The sequence below is a fragment of the Protomyctophum parallelum genome, assembly GCF_964188405.1.
Source record: "Protomyctophum parallelum genome assembly, chromosome: 1".
NCBI lineage: Eukaryota > Metazoa > Chordata > Actinopteri > Myctophiformes > Myctophidae > Protomyctophum > Protomyctophum parallelum.
This window is the reverse complement of record NC_139697.1, coordinates 40534027-40555461: the sequence shown is the minus strand read 5'-3', so window position 1 is coordinate 40555461 and position 21435 is coordinate 40534027. Positions and strand designations below refer to the sequence as shown.

At 41.8% G+C, this 21435-nt stretch overlaps 1 protein-coding gene across 1 annotated transcript in view; it reads right to left on the bottom strand.

The window, feature by feature from the left end:
- Positions 1 to 1136: 1136 nt before the first annotated feature.
- carmil1 (capping protein regulator and myosin 1 linker 1) overlaps positions 1137 to 21435 on the bottom strand; it is a 68908-nt gene continuing 48609 nt past the window's right edge. The window contains exons 26-39 of the mRNA XM_083780291.1: positions 21155 to 21277; positions 20610 to 20785; positions 20046 to 20133; positions 19732 to 19890; positions 18686 to 18752; positions 15668 to 15927; positions 13468 to 13586; positions 10806 to 11253; positions 10410 to 10452; positions 9764 to 9931; positions 7761 to 7898; positions 5725 to 5877; positions 4377 to 4519; positions 1137 to 1463 (exon numbers count right to left, since the gene is read on the bottom strand). Coding sequence (XP_083636417.1) covers positions 4398 to 4519; positions 5725 to 5877; positions 7761 to 7898; positions 9764 to 9931; positions 10410 to 10452; positions 10806 to 11253; positions 13468 to 13586; positions 15668 to 15927; positions 18686 to 18752; positions 19732 to 19890; positions 20046 to 20133; positions 20610 to 20785; positions 21155 to 21277 — 2064 coding nt within the window. The 3' untranslated portion in view covers positions 1137 to 1463; positions 4377 to 4397. The remainder of the gene's footprint in view (positions 1464 to 4376; positions 4520 to 5724; positions 5878 to 7760; positions 7899 to 9763; positions 9932 to 10409; positions 10453 to 10805; positions 11254 to 13467; positions 13587 to 15667; positions 15928 to 18685; positions 18753 to 19731; positions 19891 to 20045; positions 20134 to 20609; positions 20786 to 21154; positions 21278 to 21435) is intronic.

Here is a 21435-nt window from a genome sequence, read left to right as displayed (position 1 = left end):
GGTATAGTCACATGACTACTATTCAGTTATCGAGAGAGAGAGAGAGAGAGAGAGAGAGAGAGTGTGTGTGTGTGTGTGTGTGGGGGGGGAGCTCAAATCAATATCATTCCACCATTAAAATATTTTTATTGATACAAACCAGCAAATAAAAGGAATATTTGACAACTTTTACGTCACATTTACAGACCATGGCACTTTCCAATACTTTGTGTTTTGTAAACAAAACACTGCATAGTATTTGATTGAAGAGGAATCAAAAGGCAATGAAAAATATTTTCCCAGTAAAATGAAAACCATCACCATATTAATGAAATGCATTATGATATTAAGCTCAACAGTATATAGACAAATCACAAATGTACTCTTCCTTGATAATAAATCTATTAGTGCCCCCCCCCCCCCCCCCCCCCCCCCCCAGTTATTACAGTTTGGTCAGATACAACTCATTCATCTTATAAACAAACTAAAAGCAATATAAATGTTAATACATATTTACATAGGTACATAATACATTGATAAGTGCAGCAGCAGCAGCAAATTGAAGGCGCTGGAACACAAGAAGCAACCAAATGGGAATACTCATAAGGCATTTTGCTTGATAATTATTAATCTGAGGCAATTATCAACATTAGATTTTAGGCATATATATGCAATATATACTTGGTGTTTGTTGTTATCGAGACAGTGCCTTCGCTGAAAATCTCTGGTAGGCTACTCGGCAAAGTGGCAAACAAGGAATGCGAACACACTGGACCCAAGATATCCAACATGAGAGATACAAGAAATCACCAATTCATACATGTGCAGACTCTTAAACGATAGTGGATTTTAGATTGCTTTTAGGTAATTCAATTTTTAGATTTTAAGTTGTGATGTCAGCAAAATAATTCAGTGTTTTGTAATGGCATTGGCTCCTGTCTTTTTGACATAACTCCCTTACGGAGCCATGTGTGTGGCTGGGTGGCTGGCTGGGTGGGTGGGTATGAGCACGAAAATAGCATGGTTGTTTTTCACCACCTGTGCGCAACCTAACACACACACAAACACACGCACATATTAACTGTATATATGATTTCGGGTGTCTCAATACAGTAGTGCACAGTACAGTACAGTAGAGGGTATACCAGTAGAGGGACCCCCACACAGTAACTCTGTCATTTCTAAACCATTTCGGACGTGGGGCGGCTCGCACCCCATGCGGCACCCATTTGATGCAACAGGACTCCACATGGGACCTGTCCTGTCGCATGTTGGCGAGGATGGATGATTTACGATTCTCTGCCTATTGGTATTTAACTTGAACAGTGCAGAGTCGGCAGAAGCAGACTTCGCACCGCTTGGCACAGTCACTTCCTCGCCAAGAGAGCCTCCACATTTGATGTGCTTGGTTACTTAAATGCTTTTAGTGGACGCAATTACGAGTTGGGAGTGAGAACGCCAACACCGCATTCCAGTGTAGGCGCCTGGACGGGACAAAAAAAATACCAGTGACATCATTGGCAGATTTTCTTTAAACAAGATTAAAATATATATTTTATTATTTATATATATATTTAGATTTGTATTATCGTGACAACGATGGCTTTCATTATCGCATTGCAACTTTTCAGGAATAGAACACCTACACTACAGTTTCTATTAGCTTGGATTCCCCATCGATGATGTCACTGGTGGACAGGTTTATGAACTGCCCACAGCCCTCCTACGAGACACAGATAGAATAGGAAAAATATAGCTGCAAGCAGCGATAAGGCGGGACCAAGAAAAAAGACAATACCCAATAAGAACAATATGCACAAATAAGACTCACGGGTACCCGGATTTGAACACACAACCTTGTGGTCTGAAGGCGAGAGCTCAACCAACTGAGCTATCTGGACACAGTCAGTTGTTTCATTGTAAACAGTAACAACATTCAGTGTTTTGGTAACAAGTATGTGTGTCCTCGTTTTGGGCACGTCATTATCCATTTCTACAGTGTTCGATGTTCATGTTTTCACGTACAAACTTCTCTTCAACCGGGATTTCAGTTAATGGTCCATAGATTGTGTGTAGGGCGTTTCACGAAATTCTGAGGGCGGAGCTTACTTGTCAAAGTGACAGATGTGTTCCCCATGAATCAAGGAAACAAGTGCCATGAATTTTGGCCAAACAAAGCATGAGCTATGACTGTTCAAAGGTTTCATTTTCGATTTTTTATCTGTATAGGTCCAAAGTTCACGTGTAGACATTTTTGTGCATTTTGATCAAAGATCCTGGGAGGAGATACATTCAAATGGCGGGTGATCGAAAGGTCAGAGGTCAAAAGTCAGAACACGAAAGTTGTTCGGTATGAGGAGACATATATGTGTATCAAAGTGTCATTGCCAACGGTTAAACGGTTCATGAGCTATGCAGGTTCAAAGTTTGCATTTTCAATTGAGTGCTATAGTGCCACCCTTTGGCCAATGGTCATGGGCTTCACATAGTCACGGTTTGGCATGGCCCTCTACCAGATTCCCGCGTTTCGTGAAAACCGTTCAGTCAGAACTGATATTCTTTTTTTGGCATTACTACATTTGTGAGGACCAATTATATGAAGGTAGGTTGAAAAGTGGTGAAGTGGTCCTTTAACTTTGGTTTTATAATGGAAGTCAATGAGGCCGTGATTGTGGCTGGAATGTGGCAGGTACATTTAAAAAAGTAACTCATATTATGTTCTTTTTCAGGGCCCCTCAAATGATGTTAACAACCAAAGCAGTTGGTTAAGTAAGCAATGCTACCAGACAGAGCTGAAAGTTGACAGCAGTTGGTTTATGGCTAGTATCATTTCCCCCACCGAAAGTCATGTCCTTAATTTGCACTTTTTCACATAAACATGATCTACTCTAAAACTCACAGCCTCCACGGTATTCTTTTGACTCGATTAACGTTTTATAACTTGATATGGAGATGTAGTATAACAAATCAAAGACCATTCTCTAGTAGGAAACCCCATCTGCTCTGTCCTGTTATGATACTATTACAGTTGTTGACACAGACCATAATGGGTTTAATGTGGCGTCAGTTTGGCCAAACCTGCAGCCAGGGGATCAATCGAGGTAAAAGACACAAGAGATAAGAGATAGCAGACCGTCACATCTGTTTCTATCCAAGATACTTTGTATGCCAAATGGTGCTTCACAGCATCAAGAGAGTAGGGATGGAACCCGTAACCTGGCAGTTAAGCCTAATTTATACTTTGTCATACAACCGCTCACCAAAAATCTGTTATTTCCTGTGAGCGACACAAATATTTACAACAAAGTGTACATTGGACTTTCAGAGCCACTACCATCCCAATTAACTAAACTAATACATGGTCAATTGATGCCCGGTCATCTAGTGCAGTGGTTCTCAACCTTTTCAGGCCGCAACCCCCCAAAATAATCATATTTGAACTGGGGACCCACCACCCTGATAAGCACTTGGAATTGTAGGAGTTGAGGAATTACATTTAAGTTGACTGTGAGCTTGTAGATAGTCTATTTTCCAAATGTTTGAGACTTATATTATTTGACAATTTAGCCAATGTTTGACCAGTTTTTATTGCGAACGAAGGTCGTATTTACTATGAAAACCTGCATCTCCCATGTTTGATCAGATATACTGTGTACAGTAGCTCATTTTGTTCTCCTCAGCCACAATGCATTAACCAAAATGCAATACACTTCACACTGATATGTGGTTGTCATACTTGAATAAGTCACAATGTTATCTTTTAGTGGATTGTAAGACTAAAGGCATTATTTATTAAAGAAGGTGGAGCCATGTTGACCTTTGGACACCATGTTGACTGGTGCTTATACAGTAGGAACAAAAACATTTTTTTTATTTTATTATTGGCTTCTATTTATTATATTATTATATTGTGTAAATATAGTTAAAGGGTATTAAATAACCTGCAAAAGAAAGAATTACAAGCTATTGTACTTTTCACAACCTTACACAACCTTTTCAGGCTGTGGCCCCCAAAATAATCCTCTTTGAACAGGGGACGCCCCCCCCCCCACCCCGACAAGCACTTGGAATTGTAGGAGGCGTTACAGTTTGACTCAGTTCCCACAGATAAATATTGTAAAAATAGCAGATCTACAAGCTCACGTTGTCGATTGTCGAGGCATATTTATTATTATTATTATATTTGTATTAAAAAGGTCTTACAAGTCCTTAATTGTCACTTTACTGTCCCCTGGCGACCGCCCCAAAATCATGTGGGGGACCCACAGGTTGAGAATCACTGGACTATAAGATTGCAGGGATTTGGATTGCATTGAAAACAGCCCCAAGTCTTCTATGGCCCAGTTCACCAGATAATGCAACAATGTGGGGCTTATTATGACTCCCAGTGGAGCTACCGATGTGCCAGCCAGGTGTTGTCACACTGAAGGGACATCATCACTGGAGTCATCCTCAGATTTATCCACTGGCCTGAGATCAGCAGCGGGGTCACCCTCCTCTCCTAGAGGGCTTTCTGGGTCTGCCAAAGATTGAGGCCTCACTGTGTGCGAGAGAGAGGGGGAGGGGGAGGGGGGGGCCAGAGTATCAGGAAAATAATTCAAAACCATGTGTAACTTAGCTTACAGTACATGTATACTGTTATGGTATATGGGCAGATTTTCATACCATAAATTATATTCAAACTTTTCATACAATTTGGGTTAAAGGTGCATGTAACTTTTTTAATGAATACAATGTAATTTTGTCCAATCTGTATGGTAGAGCATGGTAATAAAATTACAAAACTTATACATTTGGTGTGGTTGTATTTTGTCTGACCTTTAGATCTTGTCAAAAGTCAACTAAAACAGGATCTGATGCAAATTTTGACCTGATGGTCAAGATTTATTTAGGGGCGACTGTGGCTCAGGAGGTAGAGCAGGTCGTCCAATGATCCATGGGTCAGCGGTTCGAATCCCGGCTCCTCCTGTCTACATGTCGAAGTGTCCTTGGGCAAGACACTGAACCCCAAATTGCTCCTGATGTGCTGGTTGGTATCTTGCATGGCTTCCGCCGCAATCGGTGTATGAATGTGTGTGTGAATGGGTGAATGTAATGCACAATCTATGTAAAGCGCCTTGGATAAAGGCGCTATATAAATGCACCATTTACCATTTATCCCCTGGCCTGAGCAATCTGGCCAGGTCAATGCAGGGGTGTATAGGCTATCTGAAGGTGGGAAGGTGGGTGGAGCGTGGGGAGGCGATTCGTGTGCATTTGCGCGCAATTCTTTTTTGTTTTTACCATCTTTTTGACCTAAATTGAACACAATCAACGGCCAATAGACTTTCATATAGGCCGGGGAAACCGAGTTGGCCAATCACAGCAAGGCTTTTCTAACTGCGGTGGGATCATAATAACGCATCGTGGACATCCAAGCGGAAAATAACTACAAAAACAGCCACTCAAAGTGTGGGGGGGGGGGGCTGACATCAGAGATCTGTGAGAGTGGGGGTGTCGCGTCGTACTCACCATATATGGGTGTGACGCCCATGGGTCAATGGTAAAAATGTCAGCACTTTGCAGGAAATTGGGTAAAAATCTCGGCTCTATTAGTTCAATGGTATCGGGGTAGAAGAGGAAAGTTACTTAGTGCAGCTTGAATGAATAGCCTCAGTTAATTAATGACCTGTAAATGATTCTCTGTGTACTTGTCAGACCTGTGTTAGTGCCATGATGTAAAAAGGTAACATGAGATTCTCTAACCATAGGCAGGCAGAGACTTGGTGCGTTCGCGGTCGTCGTCGCCAGTAGGAGGGTTGGGTGATCTCGTCAGAGAAGACCACTGTCTCCCAGCAACAGCCTGATTGTCTGTCTCACAGGGCGGGTCGAATGGGCTGCCATCTCCTGTCAACTCGACTGCATGAAGAAAAGAAAAACAGATTACAGAGAGAACAAAGCATATTGTGTAACACTGAGTATACCGGTATATATAAATAAATAAATACATTTTTTTAAATGGCACTTCTAGATCATTTGATTCGATCATAAAAGTAATCGTTACTATAGTCGCTAAGAAAATAATCGACGGTTGCAGCACTAGAGTTTAAAAGGGTTGTCCATTACACCTGACTGTATCGTCATATGTCCTGACACTACGACCCTAGTTGTAGTTAACTTTTGTTTGTTCTCATCTCCAGTCAGATGCCCAGTGGCGAGCGGGGTGGGCATCAATCACACTCTCGCAGACGTCGATTCAAGAGAGAAGTCGGCCCCTGTTAAATTGAGCGTTGTCTATTTGATTATACTTCAATGTAGTGGTGGTATTGTGCTTGCCTGGTAGCAGTGGAGCACATTCTATAAATTGTTCTGACCACATGATTAAATATCACTATCACATTCATGAACTCACAGATCATATATCACTGGTATGATTAACCACTTATAACCCATTCAAACCAGGAAAGCATCTGTGTCAAATATTTTATACGCATAAGGTATCCCCAGTTCACTGCTTTAGTTGAAATATTACCCCAGTCTGCCGTTTTGTATATATACAGTATGTAGTACCCCACCTTTGTCAGGTGGGGTACTGGATGACCCACACTGTAGCTCAGCTCTCATAACCACATGCTGGTGCTGCATGGTGAGCAGAGGCTCTGTGATTTGAGACAGGCTGTTTCAAAACAAGGTGAAATCTGTGCACCTCATCGAGAGCTCACAGTACCACCGGCGATTGGGCCTGAGACTGTCCTCGAACTGGCTGCAGAGTGCCGGGAGGCTGCCTGGAAGGCCACCATCTAGTGTTCCAATGTTATTCTATTTACTTGCATAATGAGGACACTTTAGTGTTGTCATTTACATTTACCTTGCAGGCGTCAACGCTTTGATTTAATTAATTAATCCATTATCCAACACGGTCTCTTTGGACCGCTTCAGAACATCTGACAGTAGGCTGTACAGTACACCTACTGTACAGTACTTGAACGGGTGAGTGTGCGTGAGAGAGAGCGAGGGTCACACGTGTGTAAATAATATTAATTTTGAATTGTGCTGTAATCACTGTCATTTTATTGTAATGTTATTTCTAAATATTCTTTGCAAAAAATTGCCAGGGGTAGGGCTCAATAAGCACTGTTTCTCCCTGTCCCCTTTTCCAGCATCTTCAACTCTTTATTATGTTAAAATGGCCTTGACAACTTGGGCCTTGAACTTTCCTTTCCTTTTTTGTGATTATGTCTTGCCCAAATTGCACTATGCACAACGTATGCACTCTTTGTGTTGTCCAAAAGAGCTGGAAATAAATTAACTGAACTGAACGGGTCACACAATGGTCCACTGATTTGATATGCATCCAGCCAGGGTCATTAATTATCATACCCATGTTAATTCACGCTGTTGACACTTGGCAGCTTTTGAAAGCATTGGTAAGAGAGGTGAACCTGGTTGTTTTTGGTCGATACGCGAAGAGGATGCACTCTCATGGGCGCACATGCAGCTGCACCCAACTAGTCAAAGGCTCTGAGCTATTGTGGAGTGGTGCTCAACCACGCCCAACCACCGGTATACCCCTGGTTGACCGTGCACCTGAGGAAGAATAGAACTGCACACTGTAACTTTGTAAAGCTGCACACTGTAACTTTGTAAAGCTCCCAGTCAAGGCTTTATTATAGATTAACTTTTCCGACAGATTCTGATGAAGACTCTGTGTCTCCCTCTACCTGTACATTTACTGAAAGTGCCGGTCTGTGTAGCTGGCCAGTGACCATCAGAAACACTGGGAAAAAGAGACTGATACCAACCATCCAGTGGTGAGGTGGTTCCCCCGCTGTTGCTACTGGTGCTCTCTCTCTCCTGGTCCGATGGTGCCCTCTTCAGGCGGGGAGCAGGAAGTGGTCCTTTGGCTGACGGGCTACCAGTTGGACTCTCTGAAGAGTCATCTTTGAGAAAGAGACACGCACGCGCACGCACACGCACACACACACACACACAAACACACACACACACACACACACACACACAAGGTTCAAGGTTCAAGGTTCAAGTTTATTTAGTGTCCCCGAAGGGCAAATTGGGTTGCAGCATAGACAGTACATTAAACAATGAAAACAAACAGTACAGACAACAAACAGTTCACATAGCGGATACCAGAGTAAAAGGTGCACACAACCATTAAAGTGCAGGCGTTTAAAGTGCTATGCGATAGGTCATAAAAGTGCGTGTGCATAGACATAGGCACAAGATAATACAGTAAAAAGTAAAAAGTAAAAGTGCTCATCATAAGGTTATATCCTCGATCTACGCACAGCAGCATTCAGTGTGTGAATAGAGACCGGGACAAAGGAATGTTTGTGCCTGTTTTTTGTGGCACAGGGGGCTCGCAAGCGAAGGCCGGATGGGAGAAGGATGTACTCTCCGTATAGTGGGTGAGCAGCATCAGATCGGATACACAGGGCTTTGTTAAGTACCTGTTTCTTAAAGATCTGGTCTAGGCCGTTCATTTGTGAGCCAATGATTTTTGAGGCCACTTTTACAATTCTCCCTAGGGAATTTTTGTCTCTGATGCAGAGATTACCATACCAACAGATAATGGAGAAAGAAATGACGGACTCGATGTAGGCACTGTAAAACAGTTTCATCAGAGTCTTGTCGACATTGAACTTAGCCAATTTCCTTAGGCAGTACAGGCGTTGTTGACCTTTTTTTTGCATCACATCAGTATTTAGGTCGAATTTCAGTTTGTCATCAATAATTGTGCCTAGATACTTGTAGCTGGGCACAATATCTACAGTCTGTCCGTTGACAACACTCTTCTGGGGGGATTGTGGGGAACGTCTAAAATCTATGCATAGCTCTTTTGTTTTTGAAACATTAAGCTGCAAGAAGGCGTTGTCACACCAGGATAGAAAGTCATCTACCACTTGCCCGTGACAGTTCTCATCATTGTCAAGCAGGCTGACGATGACCGAGTCGTCAGCGTATTTAATGATGAATCTATTTTGGAAATGGCTAACACAATCGTTGGTATAAAGAATGTAAAGAAAGGCAGATAAAACACAACCCTGGGGCGAGCCAGTAGAAGATGTCAGGAAGCTAGACAGTATTTCATTAACCCTTACACGTTGAGATCTGTTGGTTAAGAAGTCAAGAATCCAGCCCACCAGACAGGGATCTACACCAAAGGAGTTAACCAGTTTATCAACCAAGACATGGGGCTGTATGGTATTAAATGCTGAGGAAAAATCAATAAAAAGCAGCCTAGCATGGGTTTTACTACCTTCAAGGTGTTTGTGTAGGAGATTCAATAAGGTGGCAAGTGCATCTTGAACACACACACACACACACAAACACACACACACAAACACACACACACACACACACACACACACACACACACACACACACACACACACACACACACACACACACACACACACACACACACACACACACAGCGGTTATCTCACCATGGCTGATCAACAGCATACAGAGTATTTATTAAATTATGTACTGTATAATGTACACAAGACGTCCACAACGTAAAGTAGCTTAATACATTTTGCAAACCAACTGCCTACTGTGTGTAAATGGAGCCAACATTCTGTATGTCAGTTTTTGAAAATGTTTTGGGAAACAATAGTGAAAATAAATAATAAAAAAATAAATTACTTTTTTTTTTAAAGAAAAGGTGAAAAAACACGGGATCTTTACTTGTGGCCAATAACAGGTCTGCTTATCGCAGAAACACTGCAACAGACCAATAGAACACATAACAGTGTGTGTATATATCTATGTGTAACCCTACCCAGGCTGTAGGTGCTGGTGGGTCTGGGGCTCAGGGGCCCGGCGGGGCTCAGGGGTCCAGAGGTGCGGGGCCCCAGTGGGAGCTTGGCCTGAGGAGGAGGAGGGGGTCTGGGGCTGACGCTGGGGGGCTTGGCCCTGGGGACCGGCTCTGGTCTGGAGTCATCACTGTCTGTTGGTTGGTTGACACAACCAGGTAGGACGAGTTGAGGAGACGAGAGGACGAAGGAAGAGGGGGGAAAGGTCACATGGATGTATCGAAGCAGTGGGTTCCAAACATTTTCATGTCAAATAAGCCCAAATTGATATGTATTTGGCTGCGGACCACCAAAGCTTTGTGTCAGGGACCCCCATTAGGAAAAGTATTCAAAATGTTTCATAATTCATGAATTCATAACGCACGCATGCCACGACATGTTGTGAGCTTGAGACCGGCACTTATCCAAATAAGCTAAAGTGGTTAAAAATAACTTTATGCTATGTTAGATCATGTGGCTGGGGACCCCCTTGAACTACCTCAAAGACCCCTGGGGGTCCCATGGGGACCCCATTTCATAACAGTGTGAAGTGAACACAGCCATAATTACACATTGCATCATTGTGCAATTAAATAAACTACAATCTGGAGTTTTTAAAGGACCGTAACTCACCTGCATCACCATCCGTCTTATCCAGAGAGGAGTTGGATTCAGACTGGAAAATAGATACAAAGTTTATGAAATGTAAGTGTATTATTAATAAAAGTTCATGTCAGTATTCATTTGCAATATTTCTGCAAACCTCTTTGCATTTGCTGTCCCTATTCAGGATATAATAATTCCTTTTTTGAGGATTTTTTAAAAATTATTATCAACCGCATATTAAGTGATTATTCCGATGAATCAATTTAGTCGATTATAAAAAAAATCAATTCGATTTGTTCGATCCAACAAAACACTTCTCGATCATTCGATTAATAGTATTAATAAAGTAATCGACAGAATAATCACTAAGAAAATAATCGATAGTTACAGGGCGATGTCTTTACTTTCTCCACACCACCTGACCTTGTGCGCAGCCATTTTCTCCTGCTTAGCCCTCATCTCCGCCAGCAGGTCCATGCCCATGATAGGCACCCCGAAATGGTGTGGCACATGGGGGCCTGCTTTCTCCTCCTCCTCCTCCTCCTCCTCCGTAGGCTCAGCAGAAGTCACTGCAACCTCCGGTGGCTCGGGGTGGTCCTCGGACGGCGCCCTGGGGAACTCCTGGAGGGGGGGTTCCACGGCTGTAGGCCCGGGACTTTTCACCGCCGCCTTGGGGGACGTGGGCATCGACTCCTCCGTCACCTCGGCTACCGGAGGCGGAGGAGGATGTGTGATGGAGGCTGCTCCGTGGCTCTTCTCTGAGCGGGAGGTGCGCGACTTGATGAGGTTGAGGAAGCCCGACTTGCGCGACTCACGTTTCTTCTCCGCGGTGTCCTGGCTGCCAGAGGAAGAGCCTTTCAGGGTGGGCCGTCTAGAAAAGAGGATAGCACAAATTATATCAGGAGGTAAAAAAATAAACATTCTTTGATTTAGCATTAGCTTTTTTTTTTAATCAAATTGTAATCATAGTGAGGTCATGTTAGAATGTGTGTAACAACTCATAATGTAATAACTGCTCATAATGTAATTACGGCTCATAATGTAATAATTGAAATGTAATAATGTGTTACTTTATGAATTAACACATAGTGATGTAATAAATAATGTAATAAAAGTTCATAATGTAATAATGAACCATATTGTTGAGAAAAGTCTTACACTGTCATATTTATTACCTCTGTTGACAAATGTACAGTATCATGACAGTAACATGGCCAGTGATCAGTATCTGGACTCTGGAGGTTACTTCAGTAACCATGGTTCTTTAAGAAAATTTGCATAATGGTTCGCCTATGGCAGCTGTGTCCAAAGTGCGGCCCGCAGGCCAAATGTGGCCCTGGGTTGACTTTTATACGGCCCACAGCTTCATACCTGAATTGTATTATGAACGGCCCAACAGTATGGGACATTTTTACATAAAAGTTTTTAAACCTGGACATTTCTCGTGTATTTGTCAGTGTTCCTTGTTCCTTGCATTTATTTATTTCTTAATTTCTTTACCTTGCTTGCTTCGTTACATTTGGCAATGAAAAAAGGCAGAGATACACTTTTTGCTCACAGCACACACCTGACAAAAGACCATTGATATTAAATATTGATGATGATAGTTAAATAGAATCATTTAAATCCGAAGCTAAATTATGTAGTTGGCCCTTGGGTGTTTTAATATTTTCTTATATGGCCCATTTGAAAAAGGTTTGGAAACCCCTGGCCTATGGGGAGCGCCTGATCCCTGGTGCGATCGCAGATAAACTCTTAATAGTATCAGTATCATAAGTTAACAGTTTAACCCATTCTGACCGGGCACCCATTTTGGTGTTAGCATCATGTTATGCTTTATCTATTGAAAAATAGCAGATCTACAAGCTCATATCGCGCCACTCGGTGGCGCGATATGAGCTTGTAGATCTGCTATTTTTGAAAAATCGATGAACGACTGACATTTTTTTAATCTGATCTCAGGTCAGAATGGGTTAATCAGACCAGTGTGTGTCCAGTGGAAACGTCGTATGAATCTGATCTCAGGTCAGAATGGGATGAAGTCAGTATCATGTCCATATCATGGCCAGTATCATGATCAGTTTAGACTAGGATATATTTTCGATCTGGTCCGTTTGTTTGTTTGTTCGTTTTATTTTGTCACAAAGTCAGAAAGATTTGTTTGTTTTATTTCAAGAGAAACATTGTTCCAAGCAACATACATATTTTATATGGTTCCAATGTAGAGCCATTTATTGGAAAAAGTAATGTTTCTTAAAAATAAAATAAAGATATCATAAGATATCATGTGACACACAGTGGCACACTGATTTTAGTCTGGTTTGTGACAAGTTATACAATACATGTAAAACTGAATTGGACGAATATGACGCATACATCATTCATTTAACTCTATAAGGAGTAGGATAATAATGTTTAAAAGTCTTTAGTAAATTAGCATTAAAGACAGACAATAAAGATAGCAACATGTTTTGAAAATAAAGTCTATCTGTCAACAGGTAATAAATATGACAGTGTAAGACTTTTCTCAACTATATGGGCCATAAGAAAGTCTACATTTGTCAACAGAGGTAATAAATATGCAGTGTAAAACCTTTCAGTGTAAGATTGCCTTCCAAAGTTTGCAGGATTGGACCGTTTAGAACTAAATGACTCAAATCATGAACACAGCGTGACATTTCCTGGAAATTATGCACACACATTCCCACTAGGCTGAGGAAGTAATGCCATTTAAAAAGATTCAAATCAGCCTCATGGTGGTGCTATAACAGGCTAATTCATGTTTTCACCTATGACTGCACCGATAATATTATGTGTACAACTTTACAACCACCACACGACAGATTATTGCAATATATATATATATATGTATATACTGTATATTCCTATACTACTTATATTACTCCTACACATTTTGTCCAAACATCAAAAGCGCTAATCATCCTGGTGGAGACCTGAGCGCTCATTTTTTGATTACATTATGAGCTGATTATTATATTATACGTTTTTATTGCATATCAATTATTACATTATGAGCCGTTATTGCATTGTGAGTTGCTACAATGTGTAAAGAGTCCAGTCTCACTTGAAGCTCAGTTTGTTGTTGACTTTCTTAGTGTAGAATTCATCCAGGCCTTCGTCCACTCTTCCCACGACACCGTTGTGCTGGGTTTCCTGTGACACCAGGCTGCGGTCTGCCGCCCTCTGCAATTGCAAAACACAAGGTCAAAGGCATGACAGCATGAACCTAGCTCTGGTCCACAGCCAACCTTTACCGCCGTTGCATTGAGGCCATGCGACCGTTCTATTTCCTGGCTCGCATGAAACGCAGACCAAGCTCTCCTCTGTTACGAAAATAAAAAGAACGTTTCACCTACTCACCAATACAAAGGTGGGTTGTGTCATTAGAAAGCCTACTTTCCTTAGTGGAAGCACTCTGAGTATAAAATATACGTTTTGGCCAGAAAGGGATTTGTTTTCACTGGAGGAATTACTTTTCTCCATGAGGGTTCTCTCTTGGCAATATCGGTAGAGGGCGCAGTGGAGTAACTAAAAGTTACTCCGGTGGAAAACAAATCCCTTTCTGGGCAAAAAGTACATTTTATACTTGTGTGAGCTAGCAGGAACCTAATTATAAAAGGATAATTTTGATGAGTTTTGTGTGTGTGTGTCTTTTGTCGTTTGCTGCGACAGACAGTTAAAAGCAAAATCTAAGTAAGTGAGGTTAGAAAGCCTGGCACAGGCCCGGAACCACAGGGTGCCAAAATAAAGGCAATTGACACCTCGCCTGTTTGCCGTTTCTGGAGCAGTGTCTTGATCCCACTTCCCAAAAGGACAGTCGCACTGTAATTGACTAACCCTAAGTACCAATTGGCATCAACGAGGCGGCAACTCTTCTATGTAAACAGTCTAGCTCAGTGGTTCCCAAACTTTTTCATGCCAAGGACCCCCAAATTGACACTAATTAGCCCATGGACCCCCATTTGAAAAGATATGCTAGGGACCCCCATAAGAGAAGATTTTTACGGCTCTAGCAGTGATTCTCAACCCCATTTAATTTCAAGGACACAGTTTGACAGGCATTAGGCTACTGTCCCCCATTTAATGGCATTTCTACCTCTGGGACCTCAATTTATATTGTAAAATCAATGGTAATTTAACTCTGAGAGTTACAGACCCATAAGGGTCCATTTGGTTCCTAAGTTGGGGATAGATAACATGAATGTGAATGTGAATGTGAAACTGTTGCCAGTTTAACAATTGACCTACGACTGACTTGCTGAAATAAGATTGACCACGTTATGTCTATATTCAAGCTGGCGCCAGGCCTGCCCTGGATGGACCCCATAAGGCTGATTCCTGTTAATTCCTTAAGTCGTGGAATGCATCTGTGTCAACATTAACCATTATTTTAAACTTTAGAAAAATAGCAGATATATTTTTGAAATCCGGGTGATAATGTTGCGCAAATCTTTTTTTAATTTTTACAACGTTTTCAACTCATATCTTTGCTTCTGAGGATCACTGGAACAACATATATATATATATATATATATATATATATATATATATATATATATATTTGGAGGGATAGACAGTAGGCTGACAGGAAATGGGGAGAGAGATGGGGGGGTGACATGCAGTAAAGGCCATCGGGATCGGGACCAGCCCGCTGAGCCACGGCCCAGGACACTTTTGGGGTCCTTGACATGAAATAGTTTGAGAACCACTTGATATAGAAACGTAGGTTTTTCAGAAAACTGTTCTGATAGAAACTGGTCTCAGGTCTCAGTGGGGTTTTGATTGATTGATTGATTGAAATATTTATTAACAGTTTGCAGAATTACAGTACATTTCAAGCACAAACTCAATACAAAGACTGTTAACTGTGAGTGGACGACCCAATTAAGCATTACACTTGTTTACAACAGGGTCCACCATGTTCAATTCATCAAAACATTTAGAGACGTACAAATAGACACTTCTATATAGTTAAAGAACAGAACAGGAATTCATCATAAAGGAAGCAAAAAGGGAAAAGAAACATATATTTACATATAAATAACATATAATTGCAGCCGTCCGTAGGTGCCCTTTGAGAGCGGTTTTGAAGGAGTCAAGGGATTCACATGTCTTAATGACTGTTGGTAGGGCGTTCCACATTTTGGCGGCATAGGAGCGAAAATAATTTAGTCCCTCGTTTGTGCCGAATCTGGGTTGTACATGGTTCGTTGCACTCCCTCTGGTGTTGTCACTCAAAGCTGTTTGTGATGGCGTGGACTTACGGGGGGGCGGCTGGGCTTGGTCCTCTTCTTAGGTCTAGGGCGGAGCTTGGTGTGATGCTCCAGCTTCCTCACCTCCACGGTCGGCAGCTCTCCGAAACTGACAGGTTTCATGTCCGCCGGTGGCGGAGGAGGGGGAAGATCTCCAAAGTAGGACGACATCCTGGCCAATGGCTGTGCAGCAGGAGGGGGAGGAGGCGGGAGCGGGTCCTCCACGTGGATTGGCACCTCCTCCAAGGCCTTGTCCAAGTCAAACTCCATCTCTGTTTGATGAGTGGAACGCACCGATCACAAGGAAACGTTCAATTATTGTCAACATACAGTATATACATACGTTCATCGTGAGTTTTATAACCAGTACAACAATACATTGGGGCGAGAATGGCTACTGGAAGGGTCTAAGCGCAAGTACAAGACATATATCACACAAGCACTGGGGGAAAAAAGTACTCCCATGTTTTACGTATTAATCCTGCAATGTAGATATACAATGTAGATATAATCCAAAATGTACTTGAGCAAAAGTACAAATGTATTGGCATCAAAATGTACTTAAAGTACCAAAAGTAGAAAGTTTTCATGTTCACAATGCTCACAATGTGTCACATCACGTAGTACATCGGCTATTTTCAAACAGCGGAAATGTATATAGGGATGAAGTGGTTAATGCATGTTTCTATTCTAAATCTACAAAGTAACTAGTAACTAATGTTTAAAGAGTAAAAGTAAAATAGCCTATTTGCCTTTGAGATGTAGTGGAGTAGAGAGAAAAGAGATTTGGAACACTCCAGTAAAGTAAAAATACCTCAACATTTTACTAAAGTACAGTACTTGAGTAAATGTACTTGTGTTACTTATGTTACTTTACAGTTTACACCACTGCACCCAAGGAAAGTATGCTGTGCAGATATCCAGGGCTGATAACACCACTCCACAAGAGTGGAGACAAATATGACCCAAATCATTACTGTGGGATCTGTGTAAACAGTAACCTCAGAAGAATCCTCTGCATGATCATCAATCACAGAATTCAAAATGTTCTCACAGAAAGCAATGTCACAACAAATTGGTTTTCTACCAAACAGACCACATTTACACCCTCAACACCCTAATCGACAACCAAATAAACAAAAACTAAAGCTAATTATTCTCCTGCTTTGTAAACTTTAAAAAAATCATTCGATTCAATTTGGCACGAGCATCTGATGGAAAGTGGCATTGGGGGAAAAACCTACATACATCATTATGAAATCAATGTACACTAACAACAGGAAATGCGTAGTTAAAATATAGTTGAAAAACTTTTCCCCCTCAAAGCCGAGAAGTAATAGTCCAACACTCAAGAGTCTACAGCTCAGGCATCACCCTAGCTTAGTCAATCTGGGCATTGGCAAAACAAAGAAAAACTGTTGATGTTAGTCAACAGTCTGTCACAAGAGACTACACCCTATAGCAAACACAGAAATCAAATGCTTACTATTTGCAGATGATCTGCTGGTGATGTCTCCTACCAAGGAAGCAACTTGATCTCCTGCACAGGTTCTCCCAGACATGGGCTAAAAGACTAAAACCATAATATTTAAATTCTTCCTAAATACAATCCCATTAGAACAAAGAACAGTCAATTTCAACTAAGCTGTAAAGGACCTGAGAGACGACGAGGCAAGAAGGGCCTTCTATGCCATCAAAAGAAACATCAAAAAAGACATTTCAATTAAAACCTGGCTTAAAATACTGGACTCAGTGATGGAACCAATTTCCCTCTATGGTTGTGAGATCTGGGGACAAGTAATTAGCAAACCAAGATCTTGAAAAATGAGATAAACACAAAAACTGAGACCCTGAGGCGCACAGAATTCTGCAAACCCATTCTCCGGATCCAGCAGAAATAATCAAATAATGCATGCAGGGGCAGAATTATGACAATACCCACCCATAATAAAAATAAAATAGAGAGCATTTAAATTTAACAACCACCAAAAAGAAAGTGATACTGATGCACTCTATAAAAAGGCACTCACACACAGAGAAACTCTAGAGAGATGCCCCCAAGACCAGCTGGTCCTGGAACTCTGTGGCAGAGCCACCAGATAGAAAACCAAATATAAAACAGCAAAAGGAAAACTATCTAACACATTGGAAAGAAACCCGAAAACAGAGAAAACTAGAATGCTGTTTGGCCCTAAAAAGAGAATACACCGTGCAGAATACAGTACCTGAGCAATGTGACTGAAGCTGACCCATAACCCAAAAGTACAGACTCAATGAGAAGTATTGTGATAGACAAAGGCAGTCAGAGGCAGACCTGGTTCCCTAGAAAAGACAGACAGACTATGCACCCACTGCGCACAAAATGAAGTGGAAACTGAGCTACATTTCCGAACTGCCTTTTAATCACAGACTAGCTTAAATTTAAACTTTTGATTTGATCACCTCCTATCTTATTGTTTGATTTGATTGTATCTGATTGTATCTGATTGTATCTGATTGTATCTGATTGTATTGATTATATTTGATTGAAATGGGAACAAGGTTAGCAGACCTTTAGTATAGTATATTTGATCATCTTCACCAGTATCATATCAATACAATCATACATCAACATAAGCAAAAATACTAAAAATAGTTACAATGTAACAGTAGTCTCGCATAGCCAGACAACTATTCAACAATTTCCGAATGATATATAGAGTCTGGAACTACCCGAAATCCGAGTAAAGGAAGCTGTCATTTCCATTCACAAAATGTCTTTACACTTTATTTTTTAATTTCCACTTCTGCTAAGCAGCAATCTATACAAGCTTCAATGATTTTAATTGATATTAGGATCAATTTGTGTGGCTGTAAAGACTAAACGTTAGTGGGGAGGAGGCTTCACATCCGTTCGTGATAAGAGCACTGTACTATGACCGGAAGCATTTGAAATGTGTGGGAGGCAACAATCTGGCCATGCGAGACTAGCAGAACAGTAAAGAACAGAGTTGTGTCACTGTATGAAGTTCAGTTCTGTCAGCGACTCACCAAACGCCACAGAGACCGGTCGCAGCATCCGGACAAGAATACTCTTCCTCTTAGACTTAGGAGTCATCTGGAGAGGAGAAAAAGTCAATTTGATTAAAACAGTGATTCTCAAATGGTGTGCCGAGGCACACTGGTGTTCCGTGAGACAAGTCGAGGTGTGTTTTGGGATTTTTAAGAAGAAACACACATTGTTATGTGTAATTAGATATAATTAGTGAATTGTTTTTCAATTTACTAATTATATCTGTACTTTGGGCGCACTCAATTCCCAACAGATTCTATACCCTAACAAAAATATTTAACCCACTTTCAATCTGGCATTCATATTTTGTGAAGGTAATTTATTTTAAATGATTATTTATTGAATTAATTATTCATATAAATTCTTTCTCACAATAAAATAATCAAATAAAATAGTCGATCTCCAAGCTCAACACAATGGGACACGTTGTGAGCTTGTAGATCGAAAACAACTGGACTACACTATTCGCTTGGCTTTTAATCACAGACTAGCTTAAGTTTTGATTTGATCACCTCCTGTCTTATTGTTTGCTTGTTAGTTAGTTAGTTTCATTTATTGTCCACAATGTGGAAATTTGTCTTCGGTCTCATAAACAACAAAACAGCAACAACACTTACACATAATTATCTTCATGGCAAAATGCAGGACAACAATGACAAATACATTAAAAACATATCTAACGGCTCAGTGGTCCAGGCACCTTGGCTGGTAATCCAGTCTGGCAGTGTGCCGCGGGTTCGACTCCCGATCCTGACGGCATTTACTGTATGTCTTCTCCTCCCATCTATCTCCCCATTTCCTGTCAGCCTACTGTCTGTCCCTCCATAAAATATATAAAATAAAGGCGAAAGCCACACATAAAACATTTAAAAAGAAAACACATATCTAACGAGACATGGTCATTTAGTGCCACTAGGCACTTATGTTTTGACCTGTACAGCACTTTAGTTGATGACATCATAAAGTTAGCTTTGGAGATATCTATACTAAATAAAAAAGAAAGAAAGAAAACAGAAAAAACTACCATGCAAGTGTCCATCTCCTCCAGCCTGTGGGCGTGGTCTACTACCCTGGTGTGCTGCTCTTGGTTCTCAGGCTGGAGAATGGTCTCGTCCAGAACCTCGGCCTCCATCGGTGGAACATGGCGGACCAGCGGCTGGCCCTTCCCTGTCAGATGGTCTGTCTGGATGGGTGAGTGGAAGAATGGATGGGTAAATGGAAATGGGAGGATAGATAGGTAAGTGAGTGAAGAGGGAGATGGATAGATGGATGTAAAAGCGACAGATCATTAGACATACAGTAGAGGGGGGGGGGGGTAAATGATCATAAGTCACTAACTAGAGTGTGCTGGGATCGGGACAAAGACTCCAGGATATCATCTACGATGCGGTCTGACAGAAACGACGCCAGGCTCAGCTTCACCTCACTAGAAAGAAAACAAAAAAACGCACGCAGCACACATCAGGATAAACATAACAGCGTCTCATTGCTTTATCCAACACAGCAGGTCACAAGACACATTCAAACCCATGACGTTGGGAGTAGGCATGTGATCATATGAAGTGCATCAGACTGCCCTGCTTATCTGTGTTATCTGGAGTCTAGAGTCTAGAGACGAGTCAGACGACTGTGGTTGTCCATTTTGTGGACAACCACATTATAATTGCCATAGACGTTTCAAAAGGTATTTATTTAAAGACACAGAAGAAAAAAGGGCAGGGTACAACCCTTTTTTTTGTTTTTCTTCTTTCTAATTATTTGATGGGTCCAAAACATTGTGATAATTGTAAATTAATACTTTTTGAAACGTCTATGTGAAAAAACGAATGGGGAATTCTCTTCCGGGGCCGCTCGTCATTCTGAGAGGGGGCGGGACTCCGACTCCGACCCACATCCACCCACCTGATCTTGTTGATGATGTCCACCCCCGACTGTTCCAGCAACGTTGTGGCGATGAAGCTCCGTGGAACAGTTATCCTCCCTGTGCTGTTCTTGACCAGGTCCTGACGAAGGCTGCTCCTCTTCATCACGTTGGGACAGAGGCTCTCCGCCGTGTCCACCATTGACTGGAGCAATGCCTGAGGGGGAGGGGGGGGGGGGGGGAGGAGAAGAGAGACAGAAATGAATGTGTTTATTATTATATAAATATATATATATATACTGTATACACACACACACACACAGGTTTTGGGTCCGGGGCAAACGTCTAATTTCTCTCAAGAACAGATTTCAGAGCTGCAAATTCAAAGGAAACAGCAGAGGGCAGTGTTTTTCTCCTTTCCAGCCTTCACTGATCTATAGCAGTGGTTTTCAACCAGTGGTCTGGGGACCCTTGTAGATCTTTAACTCTTGAGAGTTAGGGAACAAGAGAGAGGGAACAAATTGTTTCACTCCTTCATGCTGTTTTGAATTGAGAAAGCACAAAGCAGCATCAGTAACAACCCTACCTGTAGTTGTTCATCCATGACCGCCGAGACCTCTCCCGCCATGGACTCCAGTTTGTCCTGGATGGCCCCCACACACGGCTCCCTGACCCCCCCACTCTTCAGGTGGTACAGGTTACGAAGGAGCTGGAGGGAGTGGGGGGGGGGGGGGGGGGGGAGAGAGAGAGAGAGAGAGAGAGAGAGAGAGAGAGAGAGAGAGAGAGAGAGAGAGAGAGAGAGGGGAATATTCAGATTCAGCACGCACGCACGCACACAGCTCGGCAGCTGAATGGCAATTCCCGTTA